The sequence below is a fragment of the Primulina huaijiensis genome, chromosome 11 (genome assembly GCF_012295235.1).
Source record: "Primulina huaijiensis isolate GDHJ02 chromosome 11, ASM1229523v2, whole genome shotgun sequence".
Classification (NCBI taxonomy): domain Eukaryota; kingdom Viridiplantae; phylum Streptophyta; class Magnoliopsida; order Lamiales; family Gesneriaceae; genus Primulina; species Primulina huaijiensis.
Genome location: NC_133316.1, coordinates 21,508,099 through 21,521,227, shown reverse-complemented (window position 1 = coordinate 21,521,227; position 13,129 = coordinate 21,508,099). Strand labels below are relative to the sequence as shown.

The 13,129-nt window shown below is 33.1% G+C and overlaps 3 protein-coding genes across 4 annotated transcripts; 2 read left to right on the top strand and 1 right to left on the bottom strand.

Annotated features, from left to right (window-relative positions):
* Positions 1-2,985: 2,985 nt before the first annotated feature.
* LOC140989010 (transcription factor PCF5-like) lies at positions 2,986-4,866 on the top strand. Its single transcript, XM_073458164.1, has 2 exons — positions 2,986-4,481; positions 4,643-4,866. Exon 1 carries the CDS (start codon positions 3,559-3,561, stop codon positions 4,441-4,443), a length of 885 nt encoding a protein of 294 aa, XP_073314265.1. The 5' UTR covers positions 2,986-3,558; the 3' UTR covers positions 4,444-4,481; positions 4,643-4,866.
* Positions 4,867-8,163: 3,297 nt separating this feature from the next.
* On the top strand, positions 8,164-9,119 carry LOC140988252 (RING-H2 finger protein ATL40-like). The gene has a single exon (XM_073457262.1). It carries the CDS (start codon positions 8,222-8,224, stop codon positions 8,948-8,950), a length of 729 nt encoding a protein of 242 aa, XP_073313363.1. The 5' UTR covers positions 8,164-8,221; the 3' UTR covers positions 8,951-9,119.
* Positions 9,120-10,869: 1,750 nt separating this feature from the next.
* LOC140988244 (PLASMODESMATA CALLOSE-BINDING PROTEIN 5-like) lies at positions 10,870-12,139 on the bottom strand. 2 transcript variants are annotated; one of them, XM_073457252.1, is made up of 3 exons: positions 11,557-12,139; positions 11,441-11,468; positions 10,870-11,101 (listed from the first exon to the last, which is right to left on the bottom strand). In XM_073457252.1, the coding sequence occupies exons 1-3, from the start codon at positions 11,891-11,893 to the stop codon at positions 10,951-10,953; spliced, it is 516 nt and encodes a 171-aa protein (XP_073313353.1). In that variant the 5' UTR covers positions 11,894-12,139; the 3' UTR covers positions 10,870-10,950. The 2 variants fall into 2 exon arrangements, with proteins under 2 accessions (XP_073313353.1, XP_073313354.1); XM_073457253.1 differs by having other exon boundaries at positions 10,870-11,095.
* Positions 12,140-13,129: the final 990 nt, after the last annotated feature.

Sequence of the window (13,129 nt, the reverse complement as noted above, 5' to 3'; positions counted from 1 at the left end):
TTTGTCATGATATTTGTGAGATTTGGAGCTGAAATTCATAGGTAGTACCTCTACGATATAGATGGTCAACTGAAAGATGGAATCTCACCATGACTGGCCGACGAAGAGCATGAATGAATCGATCACACAATAGAATGAGAGATATTAAATATTTAATAGATATTACTTATGTTAACAAGATATATCATCTTTTTGGGAGCTCATAACATAAGAACTTCAGAGTTAAAGTGTATTTGACTTAGAACAATTATGAGATGAGTGACTCATCGTAATGTTTCCGTGTTGATTGATATAGTGAAGTTTGTCGTCGAATCTTGGACGTTACATTATCGATCAATTCACGATTTAGTCTACTAACTTGCAAACTTTTTTTATCATCTATAGTATTTATCACCGAGTGTTGACAGAGAACCCGACATGTCGGCATTTCCCGGTGCCATGTTCAATTCACGGTTTTAGATCCGACGCGTCAGTATTTTTCAGTGCCACAATAGCAATTTTTATGTGCGTAACATTTTTCAGAGTCACATAAGCTCTTTGATGAAAAGAACAAAAATTTGAGAAAAAGTGTAAGTTAACGGTCTAAAATCGTGAATTGACTCGTAACATTATTAAAAATAAAAAAATGTGCAAGTTACGTAACAAAAAAATTATCATCTCTTATTTTAAAGATAACACACGCTTTGCTCAAACATGATTATAAGATTGAAAATTCATACAGTACGACAACTTATATATCCAGAAAATAATTAAACTAATAGACACCGGAGACATTCAAATACCAATATTCAATACAGTAAATTTAGTGTATGAACTAAGAATTTCGTCAATTTTATAAATAAAAAAAATAGATATACCCATTTTTATGTATTTCATAACCCAATATTGCACATTATTTTCTCACAGCCATGATTCTTCCCACGTTTTCTTCTTCTTTTTTTTTTTTAAAAAAAAATTTAATAAAACAACATGCATGTATATTTTGAATATTTCACCCAAAAATGAGTAGAATGTCTCGATACTATATTTAATTTAATGAATATATAGAGTCGAATAGAACTTTTAATTTGTTAGTATCTAAAAAATTATGCGCCCGCATTTTCATTCAATTTATTTATAGCTACATGGGTTACGATAATGACGTAGGGATTGAACAAGATTACATCGTATGTATATATCTAATGTGGCAAGTACAATTACAAAAATTAGTTAGTTCGGAGGATATTTTTACCACATTTAGTATGGTTTTTCCAATAGCTCCACCTATGCCTAAGTGATGAGAGAGCGGAGATATCGAATGAGCCACGCCGGAGGTTAACTTTTGTTCGTGTGTGACGAACTTGCCTGAAAAAATTTTTGTTCGTGTGCGACGAACTGACCTGAAAAATTTACGTGACATAATTTTTTATTTTTTTTATTATTATTATTATATACATAATTATTACATTTGGTCGAAATTATCTTTGAATTTGGTCGGAATATATCTTGCTCACCTTAAAAGTACTTCCTATATTATTAAGAGCTACAAGCCCTCTCTACGAACTTTTGCTGCTGGGGCCGAAGCCTTTTTCTCTAAAGCATTGGCCTTCATAGTTTACGAGGGTTGGTGTATAATTAATTACATAAGACTATAGTCGAATTATTAGTCATCAAAGAATTTTTAAATTTAAGTAACCGCTAAAATTAAATACTTTGACTTCTTTTTAATTATTTATTTGAGTCGCACTTATGTTATATATATTAAAAAAAATGAGAAACTATGGTAATTAGGAAAATAGAAATCATGTTTAAAAATTATATTTCTCCAAAATTATATTTAAGCATGTTCCAAAAATATATATCTAGGCACTAAGTAAATTGAAAATTTCCATCTTTTATGTTTGTGTTTTGTGTGTTTAGTACTGTACACAAGAACGTCATATCGTCGTATAGATTAAGATTACATTTTGATAATGTAAATGATAAAATCACGCAGATACAAACATACAAGTAAAAGTTTACGATGTTCCCTTTCTGTGAATGATATAAGTCGGGAATATATACTTGGCACAAGATGTAAATCCACTTGCAAAAACATTTGATTTGATAAAAGAGTTGACAGTTGACACTAAAGAAATATAAAATTAATCATGCAAAAAAAAAAAACAGAGAGAGATATTTCAAGAAACCTCTATCAAGTTTCAATGTGGGTGGGTGGGAAAAGCAGTCGAGGGCCCTTTAAGAAACATAAAATGACATTTGAACCCCCGAAGGCAAAATTAGGAAAAAAAAAATACAAGGAAAGGAGATAAAATTATTGTAGCATCATTAAAATTATTAACTCGTATAAAAATGAGCCAAAGAAATAATAAAGTATTATCTTATATATGTACCTAATTATTTTATTAAACAAAGCCACTATTACACAAATAAATATGCCATAATTTAAGTTATTCTAAAAAAATGTACCAAATATCTATCCATGTGAAACTTTTGAGCTGCAATATAATTTTTTTAAAAAAATATATGCCGAAATTTAAACGATTTTTTTTACGAAATGCCACAAATATTGTTAAGATTGGAACTTGAACCTAATTCAACCCCAAAAACTAGCTCAATGGGGGGATTGTTCAAGCCCATATATATAACTCCCAGGTATTTTATCCAACCGATGTGGGACAATTAACACACCCCCCTCACGCTCAGGGGGAACATCTGGAGTATGAAGTTTACAAATGACCAAACTATGGACAGAACGGGTGGTCCAACACATTCGGTGGAACTTGAGCTCTGATATCATGTTAAGATTGGAACTTGGACCTAACTCAACCCCAAAAGCTAGCTCAAGGGGGGATGATTGTCCAAGCCATATATACAACTCCAAGGTATTTTATCCAACCGATGTGGGACAATTAACAAATATTGTAACTCATAATTAATCTTACACAACTAGATTGTATATATATATGCCTTCATATTGTGTATATATATATATCTATATAAGATCTACTGTTTCATTCATTTCTGTACCATTTTGTTCCAATCTTACCCTTTCTTATCTTAGAAAAATTTCCTTCTCACAAACTCAGATCTTTGCATTTCTGTCTCCACCATATCTTGCCTTGATTTGGAGATCTTGAAGCCATAACTTATTTATCATATTTGTCTCAGAAATAAAATATTAACTTTATGTTTGTCTTTACTTTCACCAGCTTGTTTTTGGGATAGGGATTTCTCAGTAGGGTTTTTCTGGGGATCAACATCACCAGCAGAGGCACAGCAGAAGGACCAGATTCACAGGTTAAGGGTTGCAGTTGCTGTTGTACTCTAGCTATAAACTGCAAAGCAAACCTCTTCAAGATTAGGTCAAGAAAAGAGAAGCCCGGAAGAGGGAAAAAAATAAGAAGAAAAAAGTGAATCAAAAGCTGAAATTCATAGAGCTTGCCTTTTATTTGTAAATTTAAGGAGCTCTTTAATCAGGTGGAATCATCAGTGTCCATAAAAAGAAGAAAAACCCTCTTGCATCGAGATAATTAAAGATCCAGTTATGAACCGACAATTACAAGAACTTGAATAATTATGAAAGGGAGCGAGATAGTTCAAGTTCAAGGTGGGCATATTATCCGGGCTACTGGCCGGAAAGATCGACACAGCAAAGTTTTTACGGCGAAAGGGCCCAGGGATCGTAGGGTGAGGCTTTCTGCCCACACTGCGATTCAATTCTACGACGTTCAAGACCGGTTAGGCTATGACCGGCCGAGCAAAGCCTTGGATTGGTTAATCCAGAAGGCGAAAAATGCGATAAATCAGCTAAATGAGCTACCTACTTGGAACCCCAGTACAGATAATGCAGTTGCTCCAAGCTCAGACTCAAATCCGTGCTCTGGTGAGCTAGCACAAGACCAGCCAGATATCCATCTTGAAAACACAAGTAATAGTAATCCAAGTATTAGTACATGTTCATTTATGCACGCTGCGGATGTAAACTCGATGAAATCTCTGTTCCCTACAAATTCTGTGAATTACTCTGATTTTTCAAACGAAGGGATTATTCCTAGAGCTTCATTCCAGGCAGAAGATCTTGGCCTCTCTCTTCAGTCCTTACAGGCTGATCAAAATAGTGAGAATCCTGGTCACAACCCGCTTCCTTTGGGTTCGAATAATTTAATGGGATTTCAAGATACTTTTCAAAGAACTGATAACTGGTGTAACAGTAGTGGAAACATGGAGGCGATTTCACAGCAGGGATTTTTTCCTCAGGGATTTGCATTTTCCCAAAGGGATCTCCTTCAGTCCAACTTATTTGCTCACGCTTGGAATGAGAGGCCATCATTTGCCGTCGCAGACCACAATTATCAACCTCCTCGGGGCCGCCAATCTTCAGATTCTGGGAACCATTTTGATTTGGGGTTTCATGTTCCAGCTCAATTTTATGATGAAGATGGTGAAGGAATGAATCGGTAATAAAGAGTTGCAATGGTGTTCGTCTTCGTATTTATCAGGTACTTTTACCCGATTTATATTTTTTATTCTATATTATTTTCTTATTTTATTTTGAATTATTTTTTTATTTGATATTCCCATGTATCCTTAAATTTGCTGGCAGCAATGCATTTAACTTTTCGTTAGCTTTATTGTTTTGATTGATTTGATGGTTTTGCAGTGTGTTTGTTGTACCAGTCGTGCAGATATGTTTCACCAATTCCGGCAGCTAAAAGAGAAGAAACTATCATTTTAAGTTCTAGCCAAGCAATTATTGCATCCTCTTCTTAATAAGAATAATGCGCAATCAATTATTTCAGTTATTTTTTGTTCTATTGGACTGTTATTGTGTAATGTCAGGTAATATTATAAGTTTTTTTTCCTTATATTGATCAATTTTAATTTTTCTTGGAGACATTGTGTATGAAGATTTGTTAGTTGTCTCACATCGGTTGGATAAAATCCATAAGAGTTGTATATATGGATTTAGACTATTCCCTTGAGCTAGCTTTTGGGATTGAGATATATAGGTCCAAATTCCAATCTTTACATATTATTAGAGCTTAGGTTACACTATTATGTGTTGATATATAAATTATGCATTTTTCAATTGTTAAATGGGAAATTTATACGTAAAAGAATGCTAGATTTACCCTTGATATGTATTTGGAGTAGAATTTCTAGACATTAATTTCTAACAATTTCAATAATTCAGAGTTTTTTTTTTTATCCTTGGGGCAACTACGACCTCAGAATAAGGAAATTACTTCAATAAATAATAAATGCATAAGCGTTGCATGATAGTTCTAAGCAGAATAATTGTGATGTATCCATATAAATTAATTTAACCTTTTAGTCGAGATATATAAAACATCGTTTCACGGGACGAGATTTCGAGTGTGAGACCTAATTATATAAAACTCATCACCTGTATAAAAACAAACATGTTGGCTTTAGAAACTCTGTTTATTAAATTAGATTAAAAGAGATTGATCGTAAATAGATAAAGCATGGAATTTCTTTGATGAATTAATTATTAAATTCTAAATATGTGAAGTCCAGAAATTCGAATGCGGATCCAAATCTTACTTGTTCTGCCCCAACTTCAAAATTTGAATCACGGGAAAAAGAAGAAGTAAATGTGGTGACATCGAGACATCATCCAATGTCAACGTCTCCCAGTTTTCTTGTATTAAATATTGATTCACATTCATCAATATATATATATATATATTGATTCACATAAAATTTTAAAAGCATTTTTCCTTGTAACTTTGTTGGGTTAATTACACCAAAATGTATAAAATCTCTTAAAAATATTTATAGGCGGATACATCTTTCATTTTTTTAAAAACCAAACACATTTCACCCATTTTTATAAAAACGCAGACACATTTACCCTTTCTGATAGGGCTGATTTTTAAAAACACGAGGTCTAACGTGCTATTAATTTTACATGTGATGTTTTTTGTATTTTAAAATTATTAACAAGAAGTGTATACACAATTAGCCCTAACTTTGTTAGCAGATGAACGATACACGATATAATTTATATACACATAAATAATTATCAAATTTTTTTAAGAATATATATACGCACGCAGACACACATTATAAAAATAATTTATATAAATTTATTATACGAAATAGGCAGCAAAAAATATGTTAAACTAATTAGAAAGTCCAAATACGTATGATTTAACATATTAGGTGTTTTGTTTGGGCCTCCAGTAAACAAGGAAATGACCCAACAATTCATTGGGCTAGGAAACCCAATAGTTGAGACCATCAGATTATAATGGGGCTCACTCCTCACAGTACAAATGGATGTAGAATTCGAGACAGTGAAGCTTATTGGGCCTTTTTCTTGAAGATCAATTGACAGTTAAGCAGTGCAACTTTGGCGCTATTGCTAAATTAGTCAGCACCCCCAAAAACCAATTCTGGAAGTATTTTATTTTTAATAAATTATTTCTAATTTTACATCTATATACTAGGCCCCTTCCCCGTGTAGTGTTAAAATTATGATGTTGTTCTTCTTCATCTTCGTGGAAAATTTTGTTAAAATTGGATTTCGAATTTGAGATCATATATCACGATGACTTGTAGCTAATTTGGTACCAATATTTCAAATTTGAGACGATCTCTCAATTTCGAGACCCTATTATAAAAACCTTCTCCCTAACACACACAAAAAAATTGAGATCACGTCTAAAACTTGAGACATAAGAACTTCCAATTATAACAATCATCTCGTGTAACTGGAAAAAAAATTAAATTGATATCACATCTTCAATCATAACAATCTCCTTCCACAACTCGGAAAAAACAAAACTGAGATCACGTCTAAAACTTGTGACCTAATTACTTGTAAACTGTAAGTCATCTGAGAACTCCTAATCATAACAATCATCTCCCCAACAAAAAAAAAATAAAATAAAATTTGAGATCACATTTAAAACTTGGTATATAAGTCATGGGAGAACTCTTTTCTTCTTCTTGATATTGAAACCACTTAATTGTAGTTGCGACATGCATACGTTAGCTAAAAATTTTATATTTTTTAAAAAACATATAGCAAATCCTAAACATTTAAATTCTTCCCGTTAATTATATGCCATTTGTTGCCCTTGGGGTTGCAACCTAACCGAGCTACTCAACAGCTGCTCGATCTAAGTTTGACCGAACTCAAATCTAGCGCCAGTCACTCGAACATCCTTTCAGTAAAATTTTAGTTTTGATATCTCTGTCTCGATTGTTCAAGTTTTTTTTTTTTAAAAAAAATATCTAATTTTTTTAGAATTTTTATTTTAAATTAATTATTTGGTGATACGTCGGCAGGAGAGGATCTAAGATTTAAACTCTAGGGGAGCCGCTTACAAAAAATAGACAAACAAACAAGAGAAAAGATAAATATTTAATCGGTTATATTCAACTAAAAATCATATCTATGTTTTTATTTAATAAGAAAAAAGTTATCTTGGAATTCGAATTCTTTAAAATTTTCAAAGTCTTCCATGATAACATCAATACAAATATTTTTAGGAATTTCTCTTCCAATAAATATCATCAATGCATCCGAGAGAAAATTTCCATCTATTTTAATTCGAAGCCTAGCTACGCACTTTTCGTTTATTTTTAGGGTGTTTAATTATATATTTATTTTCTAAAAAAATTATATATACATAATAAAAGAAGCACCCTTGGCCTTATGGTAGATCCGACATAACATTGTATATCGGCACAAGATCAATAATATTCAACGCTGTATTATTATTATGGAAAAAAGGAGTAAAGTGGAAAAAAAAAAACGAAGTTAATTAATCAAGACCTTTTTTTTATTAATCAGATTACCGCGCGAAATCTAATTTTAATCGGTTTATAGGATATATTATTTTTATATTTTCCAATTTCAAAGATGTCTTACTTACAAATTTATATATATATTAATTTCGTTGTCCGATCCTAATCACTAGTCAATCTCTCGCATTGCATATTTATTACGCTTTAATTATTTGAGAGAAGATTAAAGCACAGGAAACTTCATCAGAAGAATACAACGGAACGGATTTGTCAAAAACGTCAATACTCCAATTTCTAGTCAACACCTTGCGATTCACGGTGTGTTCCTTCGACACGCAAACCCGCGCGCGCACACGATAAATAATAAATATAAACGAAGCCCTTCGATTCACAATTCTCCTCAAGTATCCAAAAATCTAATCCCCCCATCTTGTTCTCCTCCGTCCCAAATTTCTCAATGGGAATTGGCGACGACGAATCTAACAACAATCCATCTTTAAATTTCGACAACAAAGATAAGAAGAATAACTATGAGGCCAATAATAAGATCATGATCACGGCCATTATTTCTTTATCATTCGTTGTCCTCCTCGTCACGCTCCTTCACGTGTATGCAAGATGCGCTATCCGTCGCCAAGGTCGCCGCCGGGAGGAGCTTCGGCGCCTCCGCTTGTTAAGAACCTCCGCCATCTTGCACACCACTGATCCACCAAAAACAGGCCTTGACCCGTTGGTCCTCGCCTCTTTACCCGTTTTAGCATTCAAGCAAACAAGCCGCGGGAGCTCCGTCGAGTGCTCAGTTTGTCTAAGTGCGTTAGAAGAGGGTGAGAGGGTTAGGCTTTTGCCGAATTGTAACCACAGTTTCCATGTAGACTGCATTGATAAATGGCTTGCTTCGAATTTAACTTGTCCCGTTTGCCGCGCGGAGGCTGAGCCACGGCTGGTGGCGGAGCCGAGGGAAGGAATGGTGGTGGCTGCAGCTGGAGCAGCACCGTCGGCTCCTCCGTTTGAAGGAACTTCAGATGGCGGCGGGGGACAATCCTTGGCTAAAGTTAACAGTGGATCAAGCTCGAGATTAAATTCGTTCAGAAGGATTCTTAGTAGAGAAAGATCATCCCGGAGAATCCAGAATCATCAATCATGTGGACAAGATGACAGTTTCCCAGTCGACCTTGAGAGACAGTGACAATGTAAATAAAAAGGTATAATTTCACTTCGATTATGTGATTATTACATACAAATACATACAGAGCCGAAACTTTTTTTGGGATGATTTCTTTTGGTCCATGTCTGCATTTTCATTTAATTTTGTCGTTTTTGTAATATACAAACTTCGTTGTGCTCTTCATCTACAACGGGATGTTCCTAATTCTAGGTGATGATTTAGTTTGTCAAAATTAATATTATTTCAAAAAGTAAACTTGGAAATTTAAATCATCCTTCTATAAATTTTACCTTCACTTCAAAGTTGAAACTAAAATTTTAATTTATAATTAAGGAGAATCTTTTGTATAATTATAATTAAGGGGAAACCAAAAAAAAGTTTGAAATTTTTTGTAACATTATTTCTTGGTTGATCATGCATGTGAAACGTTCTTGAAAACAAATATAATAGTTTGCTGATTAAGTGGGACGGCGAAATAAACAATGGTATGATTGTATATCAAGTCAATGAATCTCTTCTGGTTTGGTGGCACGATTTGTGAAACCACGGACTAAATGCATTTTCTGATTGTGTAACCATTGACTAAAGGAAACACCTACTTTCATTGAAATTAACTAATTTTCACTTCTCTTGTTGGGATCATCGGAAAATAAGAAGGGAATTTCATGCATGTGGACTGACCAGTGCATCGAACAATGTCAAAAATTAGATGTGACTCTTATTATATAATCGAATGAACATTTAGAGCAACATCCTTAGTGTAGGATCGAATAAATATGTACATGAAATAAGTATAAAATTTATTTAATAACATAATCGCAATTTTTTATATATAAAAATTGATATCTATATTTTAATGTTATCAAATTGTAACAAAAAATAATCGAAAATAACATGATTAGCCCCACTTGTACGTGTAAGTCAACTTAATCTTAGTATGACGCTTTGCAAATTGCAATAAGTCCCCCACTTTTGTTTTTTATACGGGTGCTACAGCTTTCACTTAATTTAATAAAAACAATCAATATGTGAAATAAATCGAGTTTCAAATTAAATAATCATAACAAGATGTACAATACCAATGAAAGCTATTAGATTTACCATGGAGATTAGTTGATATAAAAATAGATATCAATATTATTACCCATTTGCATAACTTCAAAATACTATATTTTTATAATTAGACACGCATAAGCTCTGTTTGGACGAGTATTTAAAACCGTTTTTAGTGTTTTATGAGTGAAAAAAGTTAAAAATGTATTTGGACAAAAATTTTGTACAAAGTTTATAAAACATTTTAAAACAAACTCTCCTCCAAGTATAGATTTTAAAAAATAATAATTCAACGTATTTTTTTTAATTTTTTAGAATAATAAAAAAGTTTTTATAAGTAATTTTCCAAATAGAGTCACGATTTTCTCTCTATTGTACATTTTTTGGTCATCGATCAGAGGGGCTAGAAGTCAAGAACCTGCATTTTGCTTTAGAAAAATATACCAATATTCAGCCAAAAATGGCATTTAGTCCATCCCACCTCTCAGATTTCTGGACTCACTGCTGCCAAGATAGTTGCTGCTCTAACTAATTTTCCATCCTTTCCAAGTAAGATTTCCTAACTCCTAAGGGCATATATGTTGAAGTAGATTTCCTCTTTTCACTCAAACACGAACACACACTTAATACACTTAAAACTCGAGCTGACTTTTACCCAAGGATGTGTATAAATGAGTTCATCTGTAATGTATCCACAATTTTAATTATTTTAACATACGCTCCCATCTATTATGTAAACAAGGAAAGCTGTGAAAATCAATGAGCCGATGAAAGCACCAAGAGATTTATATAAAAAATTTAGGACAACAATGCCACAGGAACCACAAAAGGTCAAGAAAATGAGCGTGTTTAACAGAAAATCACTCGGCGATTCTTTAAGCGTGGGATTGATGAGAAATATCTATCTGACATCTGAACAAGAAAGGATTGTTACATACAATGAATTAATGTATCCAATCTTGTTTTCACTACAAAATTACTAGTGGGATGGAAAATAAGAGACAAATCGAGATCGATCCCAAATCCCATCGTCGTCTCGAGATTGAATTACTGGCACTCATATCCGCAGTAGCCCCTGCTGTCGCTGAACCATTCAAGTTTACATTTCCCTTGCTTAAACTGCACCAAAATACACAGCCATCAGTGTTAGAATTGTAAAACTAATCACAAGTTCTTAATCTATACAAGCTCATCGCAACATGCCCCGGATAAAAATGTGAAGTGACCAGTAAACTCTTTGGATTTGGGGTTTCTCTAGAATTTATGTCCTAACATTTACTTGAAAGCATAACAGATTAACGTGGGTGTTGTGAGAAGGAAATGAACTTACAGCACCACAGAGAGCAAAACACTAGAATTCATACATTTGACACAACTGAATAAAAGAATCATGATCGGCCAAAAATAAAGAACAAATTTTTAACCAGGTCTGATACAAAACTTTGCACAGTAGCTCACCTGGATGGAAATTTGCAATTTTTATAACCTGAAACGATATGGAAAAAAAATTGATAATATAATTTAAAATCAAACAGAAGTGGGAAAAAATGCGCCAAAAAATTCAGAGAGCTCACTAGGGTTCAAGGAAGTGAGAGCGGCAGTGTTACTAAAGTTACAGCTATCATCAGTAAGACCATTTTTTATGAAGTAATCATTGAAGGCAAATGAAGCCATACGAGGGATGTTGGACGCATCGTAGCAAGGCCCACCATTTTGAATCGGGGCGCAATTCGCTCCGCCGGACCCACATGCCCAATCTAGGGCCGACTGCAGGGCACTGTCCTCCGCGTTGTTCTTGGCAACGCACCACAGCTCCAACGAAGGCACTCCGCCTCCTTGCGCGGCCGACACGTCGGAGATGAGACATAATAAGAAGATATGTAGAACCCCCGCGAAAAAACCAGCACCCATAGCTAAGCTAAGAGAGAATGAATGAGACGTGGAAGAGTGGAAAATCGAAGTCGAAGGAATCAGTTGCAGGAGTTTAACAAGGATGCGGTTTTAAATCTGCTGGAAATGCGACCGTTGGGTTTCATTGAGAACTGAGCAGACGGAGGACGACCAGTAAGTAGTAACGTTGGAGTACATTGTCTGTATTCATACAACCTTCGGCGGATGGAATTCGCAAACATACCCCTCAACTGATCATTAATTAATTTTCGAATCTCACATCTTCTTTTTTTAAAAAAAAATTAAATTATAAATCTCACTTATTTAAGTTTTATATATATCGATACAAAGTTTTAATTATAATTTTAATTATCCCAAAGGGCTGGAATCAATGCAGAGTTTCTCTACATATTAAATTGGAAATAATCCTTAAAGAAACATTCTGGAATATCAAGCATGAGATATCATAAATAATTGCCGCTTTCTGTTTCTTTACATATTAATTAGTAGACGTATATATTTATTTTTCCGTTTCGGCGAAATAAATTATAGCAGTATATGTACAAATCTATCTATCTATCAATACATATAAAAATAGATTTGTCTATATATTAGTTTTCCACTAAAATTTTATACTAAAAAAAAATAATAAATGGGGATTATGAACATTATTAAATATAGCACCAATCCTCTTTATTTTCTTTTTTAGTATAAGGTTTCGAGAAGTTTAAATTAGTGATGTATTTAATAACACACAAATTTTTGTGATAATGTCTCACATATCAATTTTTTTTAGACGTGTATCTTATTTGGATCACCCTTGGAAAATATTAGTTTTTATGTCAAAATTATTACTTATTATTGCAAATATGAGTATGTTTGACTTATCTCATGGATAAACATATCACAAGAGACCTACTAATTTAATAACGATCAACTCCCGAGACGAAATCTTTGAATGCAATTTATATTTTCAACTTATTTAGATTTAAAATTAAATTTGAAATAAAAATGCAAATTTTCTAAGTTATTCAGATTTTAAAATTGAAAATTGATAAAGAATTTGATATGTTTAAATAGAAAGAAAGTATACTTTTTTTTTTATTGATTATCATCGTGTAATTAATTATATATTTAATATCAACTATCAAATATTTTAAGTTATGTGATCTGATAGGTCTATTTGACCATTACAAAATGCAGCGAATACTGAAACTTTGATTGGTTCGATTAAAATGAACATTGTATTTATAATAA